Genomic DNA, 18,823 nt, shown 5'->3' with positions numbered 1-18,823 from the left:
CACACACAGTGTTGTCCACCCCCCTTGCACCCTGCTAGCTGTCATTTATTTCCCAGCAGTGTGAAAAGAGGGGTCTTTATGGCAGGAATTTCTTGTGTTGTAGACTACCTGCAGGGTGCAAGTTGTTTTCTACCCACAGGTATTTCGTGTTTGGCCCCTTGCAACCAAAGCCTTTCTGTCCGAGGTTGTTCTTACATGGTCAGAGTTAGACTGCAGGGTATATATCCACATGTTTCAAAGCACTATGAGGCAGGGTATTCCTAAATAAAAAGCATTTGGTTTTGACTACATTCTCTGATTAACAAAGCGTGATGGCTGGACTGATTGGTATATAAGGCCATATGATGACTCACCTTCAGTAGCAGTAATCCAGTATTCTGGTGATTCAGAAAATGCTCTTAGGTTGCTCTCACATGAGTTGTCTTCTCTGCTGGAGTCCTTCTCTTGCAAAGTATAGGGTCAATAGGGGGAGGACATTAGTACCATTTTTGCTCTAACGCTTTCAAAAGGCCAAATTCCAGCTGATACTTGATGACAACTTCTGCCACTAATGCATAAAGGGGACATCAGTTCAGATGAGTGAGGAATTTAAGTCCAGAGAAGGGCCGTTCTGGTGTGACATGCATGTTGAAGGGTTGAGAAGGTGTGCATGGTGATGGAGCTGGACACCATAAAGGTGTTTTCTCCTTGCTTGATTCTTGTTCAGCAACAGCAGTGGATGCAGGCTTGGGATGGAGAGAACACAGAAGGCCTGTAATGAGATTGGGAGAGCGAGATAGAAACTGCTGCCACCAGCTGTGAACATGACATCAGGTTTAGGGTTACTGTTTGTTTGCGTTTCAAATGCAGGAACATGGGATATTGCAGATGTAAAATCCTGTCCTGTGACCTTTGGGACGTTATCAGATCTGTCCAGGGATTTAGGTGAGTGGTCTCTCTTTGGACTTTTATCTGAATTCTTCTATCACTTTCTTAGAAGCTTGGCTTAAAAGGGCTCTCACTGATCACATATGGGTCTTCTACCCTGGAGCCACATTTCGTTAGTCACTCTCCCTTGCAGAGCTTGCTTGCATCTGCAATCCAGCACACCAGTATTTTAGAGAGTGACATCACAACCTTTTATTGAGTGCTTTCCAAACTCGTATCTCATCTTGGAATAAATAAAAAAAATATTGCTTCCCCAGCAAATTCTTTCTGTTGGGTTCACTCACACAGAAGGTTTCTGTTGTGCTGTGATGACCAAAAAATTCAGAGAATTTCAGATTGAGGGAGGGAGCGAACACCCAGGTTGGAAAAGCTCTGTCAGATGCTGCCTATTCAGCACCTTCCTATCCAGCACAGTGAGGGATTTTCAGGTTGACCCTCTCCGTGAGTGGCTTTGAGAAGGATGGAACATCTACTGGTTCTGCATTAAGTTGATCCTCTTTTCTGGCTTTCACTTTGCATCTCTGTAACTGTCAGTTCTTCTCACTGATTGACTTGGAGCACTCCTGGGTCATACATTCCCTGCCTGCCAGAAGCTCACATTTGTCTGAAAGTTCAACTGGATCATGAATGCAAAGTCTGGTCCTGAATCTTTGCTAAAGGCAAGCATAGATACATCTGTGCACAAAACAGCGTGTGGTGTTAGCCTGAATGCTGAAATTAGCATCTAAACCCAGACATGGCAATCAATATAATATATACTATATTTAATCATCTGTTTTCCAACACTGCATTAATGGATTGAAGCAGTTCCTAATGTACAAGTAATCAACAGGGAGAAATATTTGTTAACATCTGCATCTATGCAGCAAAAAATCAAGCTGATACTGAACAAAACCAGGGAGTTCTTCAGCTGAAAGGAAGAAAAGAAAGATCAGAGATGTGAAAAAATCTCCCTGATTTATGAAAGATGTGAAGAAAACACTGGTCTGTTATGTACAGGCCTTAGAAAGGGGTTAAGGGGAGTCATTCAGGGAGGTATGTGAATCCTACTGGTTACTTTAGCTGCTGAAAGTAATCATCAAAAAAATTTTTTCTTTTTCCCCCAGCAGCTCTCTCATCTCTCTCTTTCATGAAGCAATTAATTTAGTAATTATGGATTTCTATTAGCTTGAGCAGAAACCTTCTCACTGAAGGTGGTGGGAGTTGGAGCTGGATTCACTGCATGTGGCTTTTGTTCTGCAGGAACTATAGCTTCCTTCTTAGGTCCCCAACATTTTATGTCTGTTGCTAGTGGAGCTACTCCTGAGTGAGTTGTTTTTAATAACTTATGCATGTAGTGTCCTCGTCCAGCCTTTGTTAATAAATCCACTGCGATGAGCAGCATAGATTAATGTGTGGCTTAAATTACATAACATCTAGGCATTGTGACATAGTGAGCAGATAGAGGCATGATTAATTGGTTTTAATAATGTGAATATACCTATGTGATTATCTTTTAGGTTTGGGGGTTTTTTTTGGTTTTGTTTTTGTTTTAATTTTTAAAAAGGACACTTTGCTATATGCAGATAACGTGAAGAGTAAATCATCTGAGGACAGTCCTTCCAGATGCTGTTGGCACAGCAGCTCGACTTTCCTCCCTACAGACGATGTGTGGCAGGGGCAGGGTATGTCTCTTTGCTCTTTTTCTGTTCAAAGGCAAGTGTACTAATGCTGATACTCTTTTTAGTCTGTTTCCTAAGCCTCAGAGATCAGGAGCCACTTCCCATGTGGCTCATTCACTGGTAGAGATAAGGGAGAGATCCAGTGTTGGTGTAGTTTTTGGCAGGTGCTCAGAGCTGCTGTGAGCTCAGGCAGGCAGGAGGCGCCCACATGGGACTCTCGAGAAGAGCGAGAACATGCATTTTATTTATGTTTTTCCTCAGAAGATGACAAAAAAGGAACGCAGAAAGTACAATCTTTTCCAGTGCACACATACTGCTGTGCAAAGTGCAATTAGAGCTCCTGGGCAGCAGGAGCAGCCGTAGGGAGGCTGTCTGCAGGCTTCTGTGGCGGTGTCCTCTCTCTGGCAGTTGCACTGCTATCAGCTCTGGGTAGATAAGCACAGGAACAGGGCAAGCACAGGGCGATCCCTCCCCACACCCTGCAGAGAGCGGGTCAGGGACTTCCTGAGCCAGATGCATCAGGATAGGCTCTGCATTTCAAAAAACCCCCATGTTTAGCAGTCAACTCAGATTACTAAATCTGTGAAATGAGTTCAAAGCATTGCGTTTCCCTCCCTCCCATCGTGTTGTGGGAAGGTGGAGCTGAGTGGCCCTTTTCCAGGCAACTGCAGTCTGGGCTAGGGGAGAGCCATGGAAAGACAGGGTGCTTCTAGAGCTCAGAGTACCTTTGCCTAAACTTTAAATTTCCTTGGTAATACCCTGAACACAGATGCAGAATCCACCTCCAGTGCACTGTGGCAGTCAGGATTTCAGTATTTTTATGACTGGTAATGAGGGTTTTTTACTTTCAAAATCTGCTTGAAAGACCAGCGTGGGTCCTGAGTAGCTGGAATAATTTGGCATGAACAGTGTGGGTATTAGATGACCTTTTTCTCTTGACCTTTTGGCCAGGATTGAGGGAAGTATCTATATATACCCCTGTTGTTGGGAGGCCTTTTCCTGCTCTTGCAGGCATGATGGCTGACGAGCGAGCAAACCCCTTCGTACTCTAGCTGCTCGGATTGCTCAGCTGTAGGAGAAGCCAGAGTGGTGGAATGCATTAAGGAGAAAAGACTGTGGTTGTCTTGCTTCTCTGCCCTGTGGTAACTGAGGCTCTGCAGCAGATGCATCATTTTGGCCGTGATTTTATAAATAGCACTGTTTGCTTTAAAAAGAATAAAAACAAAAATCCCAACCCCAAGCATTCCCTTCCCTTAGTGCTGTGTTTCTTTATCCCTGCGTTGCTCCAAGAGGGTGCCTGGCCCTTTCCAACTTTGGAGCCCAGCTCGCCTGCACGGGATGGAGGGAGGCAGCGTGGGCAGCTCATCAGCAGCGTTCCCTTGCACTGCATCTAGCACATGTCAGACTTGGCACACTCTGGGCTTGATCTGCAGTTGCAAAGCCAGGCAGAGCTCCGCTTTTTGAGTGCCATGTCTGTCTGAGAGCAGAACAGATAGGAGCAAATACAGCAGGTTGCTCCTGCAAACATCTGAACAGAAGCATTTGGAAGGATTATTCTGCCTGCCTTACAGCTTGCTTCTTCGTCCTGGTATTTTTTCTTTCCTTTGAATCATCAGCCTTGATATTGATGCAGGGGAGGGGAGTGTCACGAACATGTATTCCCTGAATTTAGATGAGGTAATGGTTGGCATTAAGGTCGGTGCTGCAGGCAAAATGAGCTCTTTGACAGTCAAACACAACCTGTTAGCTCTTGCAGGCCTGGAAACTGAAAAAAAAAAAAAAAAAAGCCATTTATAACCTGAATACAAGTTGGGGTCATTTTATCAAATCCAGAGTAGTACATGTATTGAGTCTCTTTGTTCTATGCTGGTGCAGCCAAAGGAACTGGATGCTGGACTCCTGCTCCTGCCCCAGCCAGCAGAGCTGCCTTGGTTGGCTCCCCACTCCACATCAGGTTATCTTTTTGTAAAGTACCAGCAATAATAACACCATCACTCACAAAAGGCTTGAGTGTTGTCAAAAGGCTAAAGTATTGTCACAACTGAAAGCATATATCCATAGAGGTAGAGAGGGAGCTAGTGGTTAGAGAACTGAATAGTCACTGCTATATGGGAGTAAAAAAAGACTGTTGATCAGCCTGGTTTCCAAACAACACACTGCTGTGTTGACATTCATTACTGATACACGCTGCTGGTGGTTAATTCTTAATTATTGTCATATCTGGAGTGCTGTGCCCATTTCTGAGCTCCCAAGTACAAGACAGTCATGGACATACTGGAGTGGGTCCAGCAGAGGCGATCCATGCGTATGAAAACCTGATGAGGTGGTTGCCTATGGTCTGCCCAGAGGGTGGAGAAGAGGCAATGAGTATGAAGTGAACTTCCACTTACCAGCTTTGTTTTTATGGTGAGGGTGGTCAGACAACAGAACAGTTTGCCCAGAGAGGTTACGGAGTCTCCACCCTTGAAAATATTCAAAACTCTGATGGCTACATTCCTGAACAACCTGCTACAGCTGAGCCCTTTGTGAGCCGTGGGGTTGGGCTAGACAATCCCCAGAGGCCCCTTCCAACCTCATCAATTCTGAAATCCTCATTCTGTCATCAGTCATTGTCTCTACGTGTTCAAACAATCAGTCCTTAGCAATCTAAGCCTTCATTGTCTGGGGGCATTCAGTGTCTTGGACCTGAAGCCACATGGTCAACACTGATGGCTGCAGTCCCAGCAGTCCCACCAGCAGGTTGAGGTGGCCAGGACTCTTCCATGAGGGAAGGGGGCCCCAAAGTGGGAAGTGTTTTTCATCATCATTTTTCCCTGCTCATCATTAGTGTTTGCATACTTTTCATTCCTGCCACAAACAGAAAAGAAAGAGGGCTGAACCTCTTCTGGTCTTGGCATAATTCACTTGATTTTTGAATCCAGAAAGTGCTCTGCTTTTGCCAGGCATCTTTCTTGCCTCTTCTGCAGGGTTGTTCTGGATCCTCCTGCCTCTGCCTTGGAAGCTTTACTTGCTTATGTTTCCCAATCCTACCTTTGGGCACCTATACCACACACCTGCCACTGCCCCTTTGGTGACATTTATGTACTTATGCTTTGCTGTCTCACAGAATGCATCATAAGCTGTGGCTGGTTTTGCTGTTACAAAACATGTAACCCACACGGCGCAGTTGGCTGGGCTGTTTTGGAGCACTTGTGTCTGGTTCCAAGGAAAGCGAATACTAATTTTATCCCATGCATCTGCTTCCAAGTGCAGTGGACCTGGCCTTTGGCAACAGCAAAGGGCAGTCTCAGAAAACTCACATTCTGCTTTGCAAATGCAATGCCTCATGACCATGAGAGTCGCTTTTTACCTGTGTCTTGGCATCTTCCCAATGAGTCCTTCTTGATTGCCAACACAAATTTTCTCCGGAACCTTAAGAAAGCTCCCATGCCTCTTGACCCTATGTTTCCTGACTCCCATCCTTCCTTCTGTTCTGGAGTTAAAATAAATTTTAATTCTTTTGTTTCATGAGAATCAGTAGCTTCTTTCCACTAAAAGAAGTCTTCAGTCTGGGATTTCTTTGATACTTTGCCCCTACTGAATTATGAAAGGTGCCAAATGAGGGAATCCTACACCCAGCTATTGGTAGCAATAGTTTTGATCTGTGACACAGAAATGCAAGCTTTAGACAGGAAATTATCTATCCATTTGAACTGAGTGGATTACACTTGGCCTCCAAGTGTAAGAATTTGGGTTAGAACTGTGCTCATTACACAGTCAACTGCCCTTTGCAAAGGGCTGGGTTTTCTACAGCAGCCACAGAAAGACTCAATGCCATGGACAATATGCAGCCTACTGAGGGACTGCCCTGCCAGATGAACCTCCCTTAGGTTTCTGCTGCCCATATTGAGGGAGAGCATGCCAAGAGGGATGCTGGAAGATCAGAATCCAAATGTACAACTCTGGATTAGAAAATTTTGAATCCCTATCTCAACGACATAGAGTGAGTTTTGCTGCAGTACTTTCCAGTTTCATTTTCCAGGCCAGATAACAAGGGTCAGTCTGTACAGTACTGTACTCCACCCTATCTATCAGCGGGCACAGAGAACTTGCTGACTGTTCCTTTTTGACCAGACCTTGATACTGTGGGGCCCTGTTTGCCTGTTCCCCAACACCTCCCAGGGTGCAACTGGCTGCTCCTCAGCATTACACAGAGAGAGATCAAAGATAAAGAGCATTCAGGTGGTTGGTGCTGGGATGGACTTTTTGTCTGCAGAGGTGCTGGCAGTGTCCCTGATTTCCGAAGAAACCTTCAACATAGTTCCTTTCAGGATCTAAAAGTGTCTTCATTGCATGGGGTATATGGAAACCACCTTGGCCCTGAAATGCATGCTGTAAATGTTTGCTGCCAGCAGAAGAGTACAGCTTTGTCTGGGTGGAGTTGCTGGGGGACTGAGGTGGGTTGCAAGCAAGAACCTAGTTGGAAAATGTAACAGCCTTGCTTTTGTAAAAATGAACACCAGAAATTATCAAGATATTGGTCTATATTTGCACCAGGAGAGATACCATCCCCATTAGTGCTAAGCCTATATGGGGAGCAGGGGGACTTGCTGCTGCATGGCATGTTCCTTTTAGTGTTCCTGTTCACAGAAATTACTGATCAGTTTTAGACTGTGAGAGAATTTTTGACCCAAGGAAAATCAGTTGCTGATTTAAAAACACTAGAGAGTATTCAAAGTTTAAAGGCATTGTGAGACATGTCACTGTAGAAGGGAAATATGCTACACAAGAGGAGAGATTTTAAGCCAGAGCTTTGGGATAAATACATTTAATCCGATTTATCCAGCAAATCCAGCAAATTTTAAAGAATCTTATATTGCCCTTAATTTTACTCTGAGTTGACTTTAAACATCCTGGGACACAAAGGTTTGGGAAGAGTAATTCTGAGATGTGGCGGAGTCACCACTGTCTGGCCAAGCTTCATTACCACACATGACAAGGGTGAAGCACGAATGTAAGCCCATTGCAGGCAGATTGCCATTAAAACTATTTTCATGCTTAAAAGTATGTACATTAATGCACTTTTGAGAAATCAGAAGTTAAATACATGAAAACAACAGTTGTGGCTTCCCATGTGTTAAGTTACAGTCTGTTTTGTTTGCACACCCGCGAGAGCATCCACTTGCAGAGCTGCTGCCTTGCAGCTCAGGAGGCTGAATTCTATTTTAGACTGGAATTTTACTGGGGAATGTGTTCAAAATTACTTGTTCATATTCCTTTTGAAGAAGGAAAGACTCTCTATGTAGAGGGCATGGATTTTAAACTGAGAAGCTTGAGCAATGTTTATAATCATGTTTATAACATTTGGCAGCAAACTGGTCAGAGCAACTTTTTGGAAACAGTTTTCTTTTATCATCCCCAGCATGCCTTTGGTTTTGGCCCTGCTTCAACTAGAAGTTTTTCCATCAGGTTTGGGATTTTTTTAAATTTTTTTATTTTTATTTTAAGACACATAATCAGCTAAGAGTTATTATTATACGCTGTGTTTTTGAAGTCTTTCTCCCTTTTAGGATAAGACTTAGGATTGTTGCATTCAAATCATTAAAAAATAGCCAAGTAACCCTTTCAACGTCTTATGCTGATTTATCTGCTTTTTTGCACCTCATTCAGTTTGTGTAAAGGAATTAGACTGGTCTGTTTTGCCTTCTTGCCTAAGGATCACTTGCCAGTCCTTTATGGAGAGGCAGCTGAGGGCTTGCAGCCAGATTTTCAAAGGTACCAGATGCTGAAAGATACAGAAATCTAAAAGATTTTGGTAAGATTTTTGCGTAGCCCCATGACATGGTCAGTGTTGATGCAGAATAGGTGTTACCTGCTTCATGCCTGTTTAAAGATGCTTGTTAGAGAAGTTTGGAAAACAATGCTTAATGGTGTTTTTCTGGCTTACATTCAAAAAAAGAAAATGGAAAAGGAAGATGAAGTCAAGAATGTATTTCGTTCTATTTTTTATAGGAAAGAAAACACCAATGAGAGCATTAATGTATGCACAAATCCTTTGCTAATATTACCCTTCCATACAAATAATTGCACAGAGGATGGTGTGTTGCAGTGAGTGGAAGAGCTTGCTGTGTCTGCCAATGTTTCTGGATATGCTTGAATCCTTCTCCATGGAATTAAAAGAAAATATTTGACCAGCCATGCTATTAGTTTTGTAAAGCTCGTTTTCTTGAAGTGCAGGCTGGCAGGGCTTTTGTTCCTGTATGTGTTTTTCCATCCTTCTTTAATTTTCTTCCTGTCATGAAGAGTGCAGTCAGTAATTGTGAATTAGTAGTCAATGTGTATGTTTTAATAATTTTTTAAAATACATTTGTAAATATCTTGGTACATTTAAGACAGATGCATATATGCGCACCCAATGGCAAGCAGAAAGGTGACAGGTATTCTTTGCAGCATTTGTGCTACTCGTGTGAGGCTGGAGGTAGTGTGGATTTGAACATGACTCATTTGTACACTTGCTTTAATAGATGACCCTTCAGTGTTTGACCTGGACTCTGACTGGAAAGCTCCCATGGAAGAGTGGGGGAACTGGACTGGAGATGAGGAACATCAGACAGGGGAGGAGAAGGAGAAGGAGAAGGTGAGGCAGTGATGTTGATGGCCAAGGGAGACCTGCTCCACTGGGGTCAGTCTCATCCAGGCTGGGGTCTCCAGTCCAGCCCTGGAGCTGGGCTCCTCTGGTTGCAGGGGCTTTCTCACACTGGGAGGAGGTGCTTGGTGTGGTCACTCCCCTGACCTGTCTGAGATAGCTGGAGCTGGGGGACACTTTTGCAGGATGGGCTGAGGGGAGTTGGCTGGTCACTCTGCATGAATGAACTCTTTCTACCACTGCTGACTTTTCCAAATACCTGGGCCTGAAAAGAGGTGTGGAGTCCACAGCTGACACCAGCCTTCTGGGACATATTTATTTAAGTTTGCTGATAAGAGGGTTTGCTGATAGTGCTACAGTGGTAGCTTGGGTGGAGAGGTAGAAGCAGAAGGCTTGCTGTTTAAATGCTTTCTAGAAGCCCAGAGAAATTTTCCCTTTGGCAGCAATGGGAAGAGCGTGCTGAGCTTTTTGCAAAGAGCTGTGTTAATCTCAGGTGTGTACCTTATCCAGAGAGATGCCCTGCTTCTGCACTGTCAGAACACACTCCTGGAGGTAATTGGTTTTCCTGAAAAAAACCCAAGAATTATCTGTCCCATGACTCCTCTTACAACATCTCTGATGCTTTCAGGATTTGACAAAAGGCAAAGCAGGCATTCGCTTCTGCCCTTCTGGACTTGAAAGCAAAACACAGCGGAAGAAGAAGAAAATGGAAGTGAAGGAAGCAAGGGGTGGATCTGGGCTGAAGCATGTGAGTATTTTTTATTCCAAGAGTAGTGTTTGGTTTTCCAAGAACAGAGGGGTACTTTTCTTCCTCTCTATCTTCTGGCTTCCTCTTCTCTTTTCTCCCTGCCTTCCCATAAAAGAAGTATGAGCACAGTGAACCCCGGGGTTTTGCAACATGGTATTCCCTAATAGATTTGCAAAACAGTTTGATTTTACAGTACAGAGAGTTGTGCACTAAACTTGGAATGCATCTGCCTAGGCATTTTTTCTTCCATGATTAAAGCCAGATGCACTCCAAGTTTAGTGTACAATTGAGCTGTGTTTTATCTGTAGCTGAAGGTCATCCAGAGATATAAACAGTAATGCAAAGGTGGTTCCCGAAAGTCAGTGAAGATAAAGAGAGGCCAATGTTATACCAGCGAAAAGCTTATTGAGAGAAAAATGTCTCAGAGTGCAACCGAAAAAGGCTGTGGTGGGTGTCAGTTCATTGGGGATGGGAAGTGCAAAGGAACAGAGTGTTGACTGGATTTTGGAGCAGCCCTTGGCTGTAATGTCCTTGCTGTCCTGTGAAATGAGAAATGCAAGGGTGAATCCCACAAAATGTCCTAATTGTATTTCATTCACTTGTCACAGAATATGTTTTTCTGGACTTGTACAGCTTTTTTTGTTGTTGTTTTGTTTTTATCATTTCTCTTCCTGTCACACCCACTGTGGTCTCTCATGATCCTCAGGACAATTTTGCTCCCTGAACTCCAGATGCTCCCATTTTAAGCAAAAAGGTTTTAACTGACCACAATCCACATAGTCATTAAGCCAGTCCATCAGTTCCCAGAGTGCTGCCAGGCTACTTGCTCTCTTGCACATCCAATTAGTTGGTTTAGCTTTGTATGTACCTTAATGAATAATCTTAACAGTGCTGTTCAGACTCCTCAGGACAGCATTGCTCTTCTGGCGTTTATGGAGGGCCAGAAGAAGTTCATGTTGTATGTCAGCCCCAAATGCTGGTGTCTGCTGCTGTGCAAGCTCATTCTTCAGAGGTGGACAAAAAAAAAATGAAATTACTTTTGAAGCCAGATCCGCAAAGTTGCTCATTACACTCCTTGTGCTACATCCAGTGTTCCTGTGGACTTTGGACATTTAGCAGACACGAGGCTCATCTTACTCTTCAGTGTCACTACACAGTGACAGTACTTTCATCTCAATATTTCTTGCTGTTCTTCCATTCACTGGGGGAAGCAAGGGGAAAAATCATAATTAAAGACAATTTCAACACTATAATCCCCTCTAAAACAAATAAATAGGAGGTAGGTTGAGGACATGCCTCATGAGGAATATTCTAACATGTAAAAATTAATTTGTCCTACAGTTTCTTTAAATGCCCCCCAATAATGACATTTTCTCTCATATTCTGTATTTGCATATATTTCATTTAACTCGTATGCTTAGTGAAGCATATTGTTTCAATTAAACCCCAGCAAGGTTTGCAAACAAGAATGGAAGAAGGCCCAAGGGACTTGATATCTACAAACTATAGCAGTGATGCAGTCTCTGTTTCCTTCAAAAAATCCTTGGATGTTGCTAATAATTCAGCCAGTAATGGTAAGTGATTGTTTTTGCACATCTGATGAATTTTCAGAATAATATGTAATCTGAGAAGTGTTCGCAAATGAATTTTTAAGTGAATATGCAAAATGCTTCTCCTTTAGCTGTATATGTTAATTCTTTGAGAGCCTCTGCATTACTCGGTATTACAGAGGCTTTTCTGTGACAAATACCTGTTCCTGCTCCTCTCAGTTACTGAGCAAAGCTACGATTGCATTTAGTGACAGTTATTTTTTTCAACACAAAACAGAAGGAAACGTGTATGAGTGAGTCAGAGCCCACTAAAAACATTCAGAGCCCTCCCCATGACTTTGGATTACCCTCAAAAGCAGGTGGCCCTTGTTAAACACATCTAACAACCCTTAAATCCCCTTCATTAGGCAAAAAGCCAACAGTTCTCAGGGATGTGATTGCACATGGAACATTTGTGCACTGGCCCCTGTTGTGTGTATGGCAGGTGTATCTGGAAAAAAGGAGAGGAGGAAGAGGAAGAAAATGAAGAAAGAGACTTGAGGGAGTTGTGCAGCTGCCGGAGTGACAACCCGATGGGGCAGGCATACTGATGAGCTGCAAGGATTCTGCTTTCTGCGATGCCACACTGAGCCCAAAGCGAAGGGAGACTTCAGGAGACTCCCAGTGAGAGGAAGAGGAGAAGAGGAACAGTGAGCCAGAGAGCGTGAGTGTGTGAGAGAACGGAGAGAGTGAGCAGGCTGTGCACAGGAGGTGGTTTTGAAACAGAGTGGCTGTTCATTGCAAACTGCTGCTCTTGGTCAAAAGGTGTTGAATGGAGTTTGGTTGCATTAGGTCCTTTCAGTTTTTCACTGTCATGTTATTTGTCAACTTGTAGTGTTATATGCCATTGTAGAAATAGGTGGGCTGTACCTGACTGTGGTTGTGCTTTGGTCCCATGGAGGATCCACCAGCTAGTCTGGCTTCCTCTTGCATTTTGGCAGAGATACTCATCGACAGGCTAGTAATGTACAGAAGGAAGCACTGTTCAGAGACAAGGGGAGAATAACATGGATCATTCTCAAACCTCCTAAATATTTTTAAATCCTTGTTGGCTGCTATAGTCAGACTTTGCCTCATACCTTGCCATATTTATACTTTTTACCCCACATCAGACTAGCGTGCTCCACAAGGGAACATTTCTAAAGGAGGTTTTAAACTTGTTTGGAAGGCTGGTCTAAACCTTCTTTTCTCCTTGGATTTCATGGTGGGCTAAATTTTAAAGTCTGTATGTCCAAGCATGTTGCATTCATACTTATAATAGACTGAGGTAACTTTTAAAAACATTTTTCTTCACGTGTTGTTTGGAAGTTTTTATCATTTTGTTACTTGAATATTCTAATATAAACTAAATTTGTGAATGAAATTTTTAAAAATGTCAGTTTAGTATTTATTGACAAGTGTGTATTTCTCCTTGTCAGAGAGCTCACAGTATGGAGGAGAGAATGTGTTACAATTGAATACTGTGGTTTATAAACAATGCTGAGTTGACACCACTAAAAGCAGAAGCCCTTTATCCCTAGAGGAGCTACAGCTTTGGTGGTAGCTGGGAGGATTTCTTCAGACTTGAGCCATCTCAGAAGTGCTGCCTCGAAGGATGAGAGAGTGTTTGTCAAATCTCCATCTGCATTTGACTCTGCCTTTGGAGATGGTATGGGAAGGTTATGTTACTAATGCATGTTAATGTGTGCACATTTGTAGGCTTTGGGCTGATGCTGTGAAACCCATTTCACTGGGATACTGAGTAACCAGGGATGTGGCTTTACACTGCCACGGCTGCACTCCTGTTTGCATCATGGAGCCAGAGGAGAGCTCTGTGCTTCTGCCATGGCAGCCACCCCGTCCCTGATCCCAACTCATCTGAGCTTTACCTGCAGCTCAATACTTTTACCTTGATGGCCTTCATCTGTTACATAGCTGTCAAAGCAGCCATACCCTTCAGAGAAGCAATTAACTGCAGCAATGTATTTGTGTTTAGAGTTTAGCTACTATATAGTAAAGGGCAGATCTCTTGTGCTGTGATTTTTTGGGGTAGTTAGCTGTGTGCTCTGAAATTTAGCACAGCAGGATTGTTTCAGAAAGGCAGAGGAGGGTTAATCTTGACTGATACCATTAGCAGCCCACTGTCTTGGTGTTTGAGTCTCAGTGTAGGAAAATATTGGCAGTGTATGAATGCACTGACTAGACCAAAGGGCTTTTATCTGGAAAGTAACTGGTTTGGAGCAGATGCATAACACAAAAATACATGGCTTCACTGGAGGAGCCGGTACAGCAAGTTCAAGGGTTTAGAAGATGTGCTAATGAGTATGTGGGTAATAAGCAAAGTTCTGCTATCTCTGCAGCCAATGTAAAACATCCATTGACCTCACTGGGGCCAGGATGTTGCCCATGGTCTCTGCTTAGCATTGAATATAACCTCTATCATCCAAAAAAAAAATTCTTCTGCTTTTTTCTCTATATCTGCTTGCAAACTTTTTGATGTCTTTGTAACTATGTTTTATTTCAATGTTTCAGGACTTCAAATGTCACTGTTTTTATAATAAAAAATGAAAAATTTTTATCCAAAGCCCCGCACTCTTGAGCAGTTTTATTTAATTTGTATGTGTGTGAGTGAGAGCATGTGTTCTTGGCTAAAACCATTTCATTTTCAAGCTTTTTCAAGGTACTATAAATGTTTTTTAAGAGATTTCCTTCATCTGAACCCTTTTATGTTTAGGAAATCCTCATGACATTCTTCTGTTGTTGGGATGAAAAAAGAATGAAGACCTGTAACACTGCCAAGTTGACTATGGTGCTGATGACAAGCAGCAGCAGATTATATTATCCAGCTTTTCTGTCAAATTCATCAGTACCTCTCTTACTGACATCAGTGCTATCTGGAGAGCTGCATTTTTCTTCTGGCTCTGCAGCTTCACAGATGGGAAGCCATCAGAGTAATACAGAAGGGTTCAATAGTGCTGTTAGAGCAGCACATTATTTAATACCCTATTCTAATGTAGGCAAAGAAAATACACTCCTACTACTAAATACTCTTGATTGGAGACTTTCCTAAATAATTGAAAAGCACTCTTCAGGGCAAGTTGGGTGGCAATGTATAGCCTGCTTGTGTGATTCATCTGCTTTGTCAGCACTTAGGAAGGGTATTTTGGGTTCTGCTTGGTTGATATGGCTGTGGTAGTGCCAGAAGCCTTCCTGCACTACACCTCCCAGTGCCGCTGCTGCACGTGCTTTCAGTGATGAGAAAGTGTTCTAAAGTGAGAGAACTGAGTTTAAAAAAAAACAAACCCAAACACAAAGCGCTCACCAACTGCTGTCAACTTCCATTCTTTCTCTTCCCAGTCCTCAGAGGCTAAAAGACTATCACGCAGCTTATCAAATTGCCTTCACAGAGGCTTTGAAAAGCAGACCTTTGAGTTCCTTATGAAACACTCCTTCACCACCGCATGTTCAGGTTACTCCCTGGTTTCTGTGCTCTTAAAACATGTTTCCCCTTCTCTTCTATGAGGCTGTGCAGATTATCAGTCTGCTCTGCTGATTCTGGCTCCAGAAGGGTTAAATGAATGTGCTAGATGTGCACATTCTCCTAGTCTCTGATCTTTGCTAGCTGGAGTCTAGGGTAAATCCTCAGACAGAAGATTCAACATCCCTCTAACAAGCTGAAGCATTGCTTGAGCTATAGCTGAATGTTATCCCTTATAAGAGTAAATTGAGAGTAGCCTCTCTGGTCATTCATCAACCCAGTGTAGTTTAATTTTCAGTTCATGGGCCAGGTTCAGCTGGCTCCCCCTGCCTTTTCCCTAAGCAATTTATTAGCTGCTTGAGAGGCACATGCCTTAGGAGCAGCCAAAAGCTCTCCCTGTGCCTGCAAATAGCCCAGCAGCTGAAAACCAAGCCTCTGGTGCAGCCATGGTGTGGGAGGTGGGCTGAAGTGTGGCTGGGAAACATCTATGATCTGGTTAGGAGAAAGCAATTAATTGTTCCAGCAGCAAATGATGAAATACATGGCTTTAAGTTTCCACTTTCGCTTAAACTCAATCTGCTCTATTTTTGTAATAATGCTCTTTCTTGTGGGCAGCCTTTTGAAGGTGAAAGATTGGCTGTATCCCTAATAATAGGGCCTTATCCATACGTGGTGAATCCATCGTATCTCTGGCATTAAGATGTGGTTGATGCTGTAAGTGATGAACTGCTGACCTACAAAGCTGTGTTTACTCACAAGCAGACAGCAGGATGCAGATGCAGAGTCTGAAGCTTTGCTTCACACTGCAAACGTGTGTAACACTGCCAGGGTTAAGTGGGGCAACCGCAGAGAGGAATTTGGCCTGCTGCTCCATAATTTTCCATAACTGACCATTGTAATTGTCTATAATTATCAAGGTTCCACCCAATCTGCAGATTGGTGGCACAGTCGACATATCTGCACAAGCCAAGGAGCAGGTACATATGCTAATTGTCTGGCAGGAAATAATTTCTTTATTATGCTCACATTTTCTAAGGATAGCTGGACATTGTGAGGAGAGAGGGTTTTGAAGTCATGGGCTACAAAGATCAAATAGAGGAAACCTTGTCCTTCTGTGATCATACTGAATCAGACCCAGGAGTATTTTCAAGGCAACTTGAACTTTGCACTATGTGCCATCCCTGACATTCAGCCTCACAGATGTTCTCATCTGCAAAGGGAAGGTCCTCCCGTATTGAATGGACATGGTAATGCATTGGTCTCAGAAACAAACTCCCTGTGTCTTTTGGGGAAACGGCCACTGTGACATAAATTGACCCCTCTATCATCCCATCAAGAGAATATCAGAAACTTGGCAAACTTTATTTTCTATCAAATTTTAATTTCTCTTTGCATGCACAATTTTCCTTTGGTTCTGTGTAGTGCATGTTACAGAGACAAGTGATAAATGGCTTTATTCAACTCATCTGTGTTCCTCCTGGAAATCTTTGCTGGCATCTCAAATTGCAAACCCAGTCAAAGAGTCAATGTGTAAAGAAATCACTACCACCAGAAGGGAACATCCTGCTTCCCTGAACAGGTATCGTTCAGGTCCTTAGGCTCATCCTATTCACCCTGCCAAGATTCATGGAAGGGCAGGGCCGGGCTGAGGGCTGGAAGGGGGAGGCTGTTGGTGAGTACAGGACATTTCCCCTTTCCAGCGCTCACTGCTTGTTCATGTGAAAGCACTGAGATATCTGAAATTGCAAGTACCATTTTAGATCGTGTTATTTTTAGACATTTTCATAGCTCCTCAGCTGTGTGGAGGCTGCTATAAATGAACCACAGCTCTTTTAGTTTATCAGATTTTTATTCTCTAAATGAAGATGAGAATTTTTATTCAGTGTTTGAGATTCAGAAAACCTGAGCACAGAGAAAGTCACTCAGAAACACAGTCTTGTGCTTAGAGAAATTTTATATCATGTTGTCATATTTTAGCTGATTTTCTAACCTTTAGTTTAAAAGGTTTGGAACTGAGTTAAACTGACTCTTGGTGGTAAAAGATAATTCATATTGTTAACAGCAACCAACTAGAACAAATAGTATAGAAGCTTGGAACATTACATTAGGAATCCCAAAGTGATGTTGATTAATTCAGTAAACAGGAGTAAAATTCAATAACCACAAAAGTCATTGTGACACATTCTTATTACTTTCTTACCTCTTTTACAAGAAACCACTGACTCTCCAAATTACATTGTTTTCTTCCAGCAGAATCCATCTTGGAGAAAAAGGCTGGTAAAATTTGTTAATGCTGACTTCAGGATATCTAGGATTTCACTGTGTGAGTCACCAAGAGCAAAGTTTCCCCCTGAGTAATTTATTTGAGGGATTTTTCCCCTCACTGATATGCTAATGCTTTGCTTTTACTTTAGTACATTCTTATATCTTTTAAGGAAGCAAAAAGTCAATCCATGATCTTAGCCTGCATATTTTTCACACCTTCTGCAACAGTTCTGTGGATTTTTCTAAATTCTGCTGAAGGGATATGGTGTTACATACTGCAGTATCTATGTAAAGATATTACCTGCTCTGTGATGTTGAAAATCTTTGCTTTTTTAATTTAAAAATGGTTGTTCAGTGTGGAAAATAACCGAGTTTGAGAAGCTACCTTTCCTCATTTTTTTCTTTTTTAATTTTAGAGTGCAGAGTAGCAGACACATATAGTTATAGGAAAAAAATATAGGAGTAACTTGTTACTGCCCTTATAGTTAAGTGACTTCCATTGGGGAAGGAGGAGCTCCAACATGTCCTGCACTGCACCTTTTATTCCCCAGTAAAGAACCCAGTGCACAAGGGACTTGCTTGATGTTCCTACAACTTTGATTAACCTCTGTAGTGTTGGTCAAATCAGTTCATCTCACCGCGCCTCAGTCTCCCAACCCCAATCGTGACAATATTTTCATTATAAACTGATGTGAACTCTGCCTGGAGGTTACATATGGTCATCAGCTCAGGATCTGCAGGTTTCCCTTCACACAACAGAGCAAATGCTGAAGCAGAACCGTATCTCATCCTTCAAAATATTTCCATCCTGGCAATAGTGCAGTGCGTGCAGAGAAGTAATGGTGACAGCATTAAACCAACATCTCCTAGCCAAGGACAGACTGAAGAACGGCACAAAAGGGAAAGACTGTGCTATTACAAAAATCAGGAGAAAACAGCCTTAGTGCTCCATGGTTTTGACATCTTGTGAGTGTTGAACTTAGAAGTTGAAGGAGAATGCAGCCTGGTCTCTCATTTACCTGATCCTAGCTATTCTGCTGTCTCCTTATTCAGATATGATTATTCAAAACTAATTTGTATTTGGTAAAACATTGCTAGGCCCTCTCAAGACAGAAGTGCAAATCTCCTGTCTAGACATGGGTTTTGAAAGCCCTAACTAGTTTGGCTAATGAGGAACACTGTGATATCATACCTTCCCTACCTGCTGAGAGGAAGGAGTTAAGTATCATGCTAATAAAGGAATCCCAATCATTCTTTTGCAGCTGCTTTGGACTTGCGGATCTGCTTCCTGCTCTTACTGTTGAGGGAATTTGGTCCTGCATGCCAAGGTCTTTTTGCTATTTGTTTGAGGAAAAGTTTTATCACCAGTACTCTCTGTCTCCAAGATTTTGCTCTGGCTGTCATGGCTGTAAGATGAGCCCTTCAGTTTTTATATATTTAGCCTCAAAATCCTCTTTGAACTAGCAAAAAGGAGAGAATTAAGGATCAGCTAGAAGGAAGTGTCTTGCCTGAGGTCATCTGGGCTGCTTGTGGTATAGAAGAACTGGAATC

At 42.7% G+C, this 18,823-nt stretch overlaps 1 protein-coding gene across 4 annotated transcripts in view; it reads left to right on the top strand.

Moving 5' to 3' along the window:
* Window positions 1-14,105, top strand: part of LOC135412145 (protein LYRIC-like) — a 29,816-nt gene extending 15,711 nt beyond the window's left edge. Inside the window, exons 6-11 of one of the 4 annotated variants that reach the window (XM_064650603.1) lie at window positions 850-924; window positions 2,493-2,591; window positions 9,092-9,204; window positions 9,842-9,961; window positions 11,412-11,535; window positions 11,996-14,105. In XM_064650603.1, coding sequence (XP_064506673.1) covers window positions 850-924; window positions 2,493-2,591; window positions 9,092-9,204; window positions 9,842-9,961; window positions 11,412-11,535; window positions 11,996-12,051 — 587 coding nt within the window. In that variant the 3' untranslated portion in view covers window positions 12,052-14,105. The remainder of the gene's footprint in view (window positions 1-849; window positions 925-2,492; window positions 2,592-9,091; window positions 9,205-9,841; window positions 9,962-11,411; window positions 11,536-11,995) is intronic. The other 3 variants (XM_064650605.1, XM_064650604.1, XM_064650606.1) reach the window with 3 other exon arrangements.
* Window positions 14,106-18,823: the final 4,718 nt, after the last annotated feature.

Source organism: Pseudopipra pipra, chromosome 3, assembly GCF_036250125.1.
Source record: "Pseudopipra pipra isolate bDixPip1 chromosome 3, bDixPip1.hap1, whole genome shotgun sequence".
NCBI lineage: Eukaryota > Metazoa > Chordata > Aves > Passeriformes > Pipridae > Pseudopipra > Pseudopipra pipra.
The sequence above is the reverse complement of the archived record's forward strand: the minus strand, read 5'-3'. Positions and strand labels throughout refer to the sequence as shown.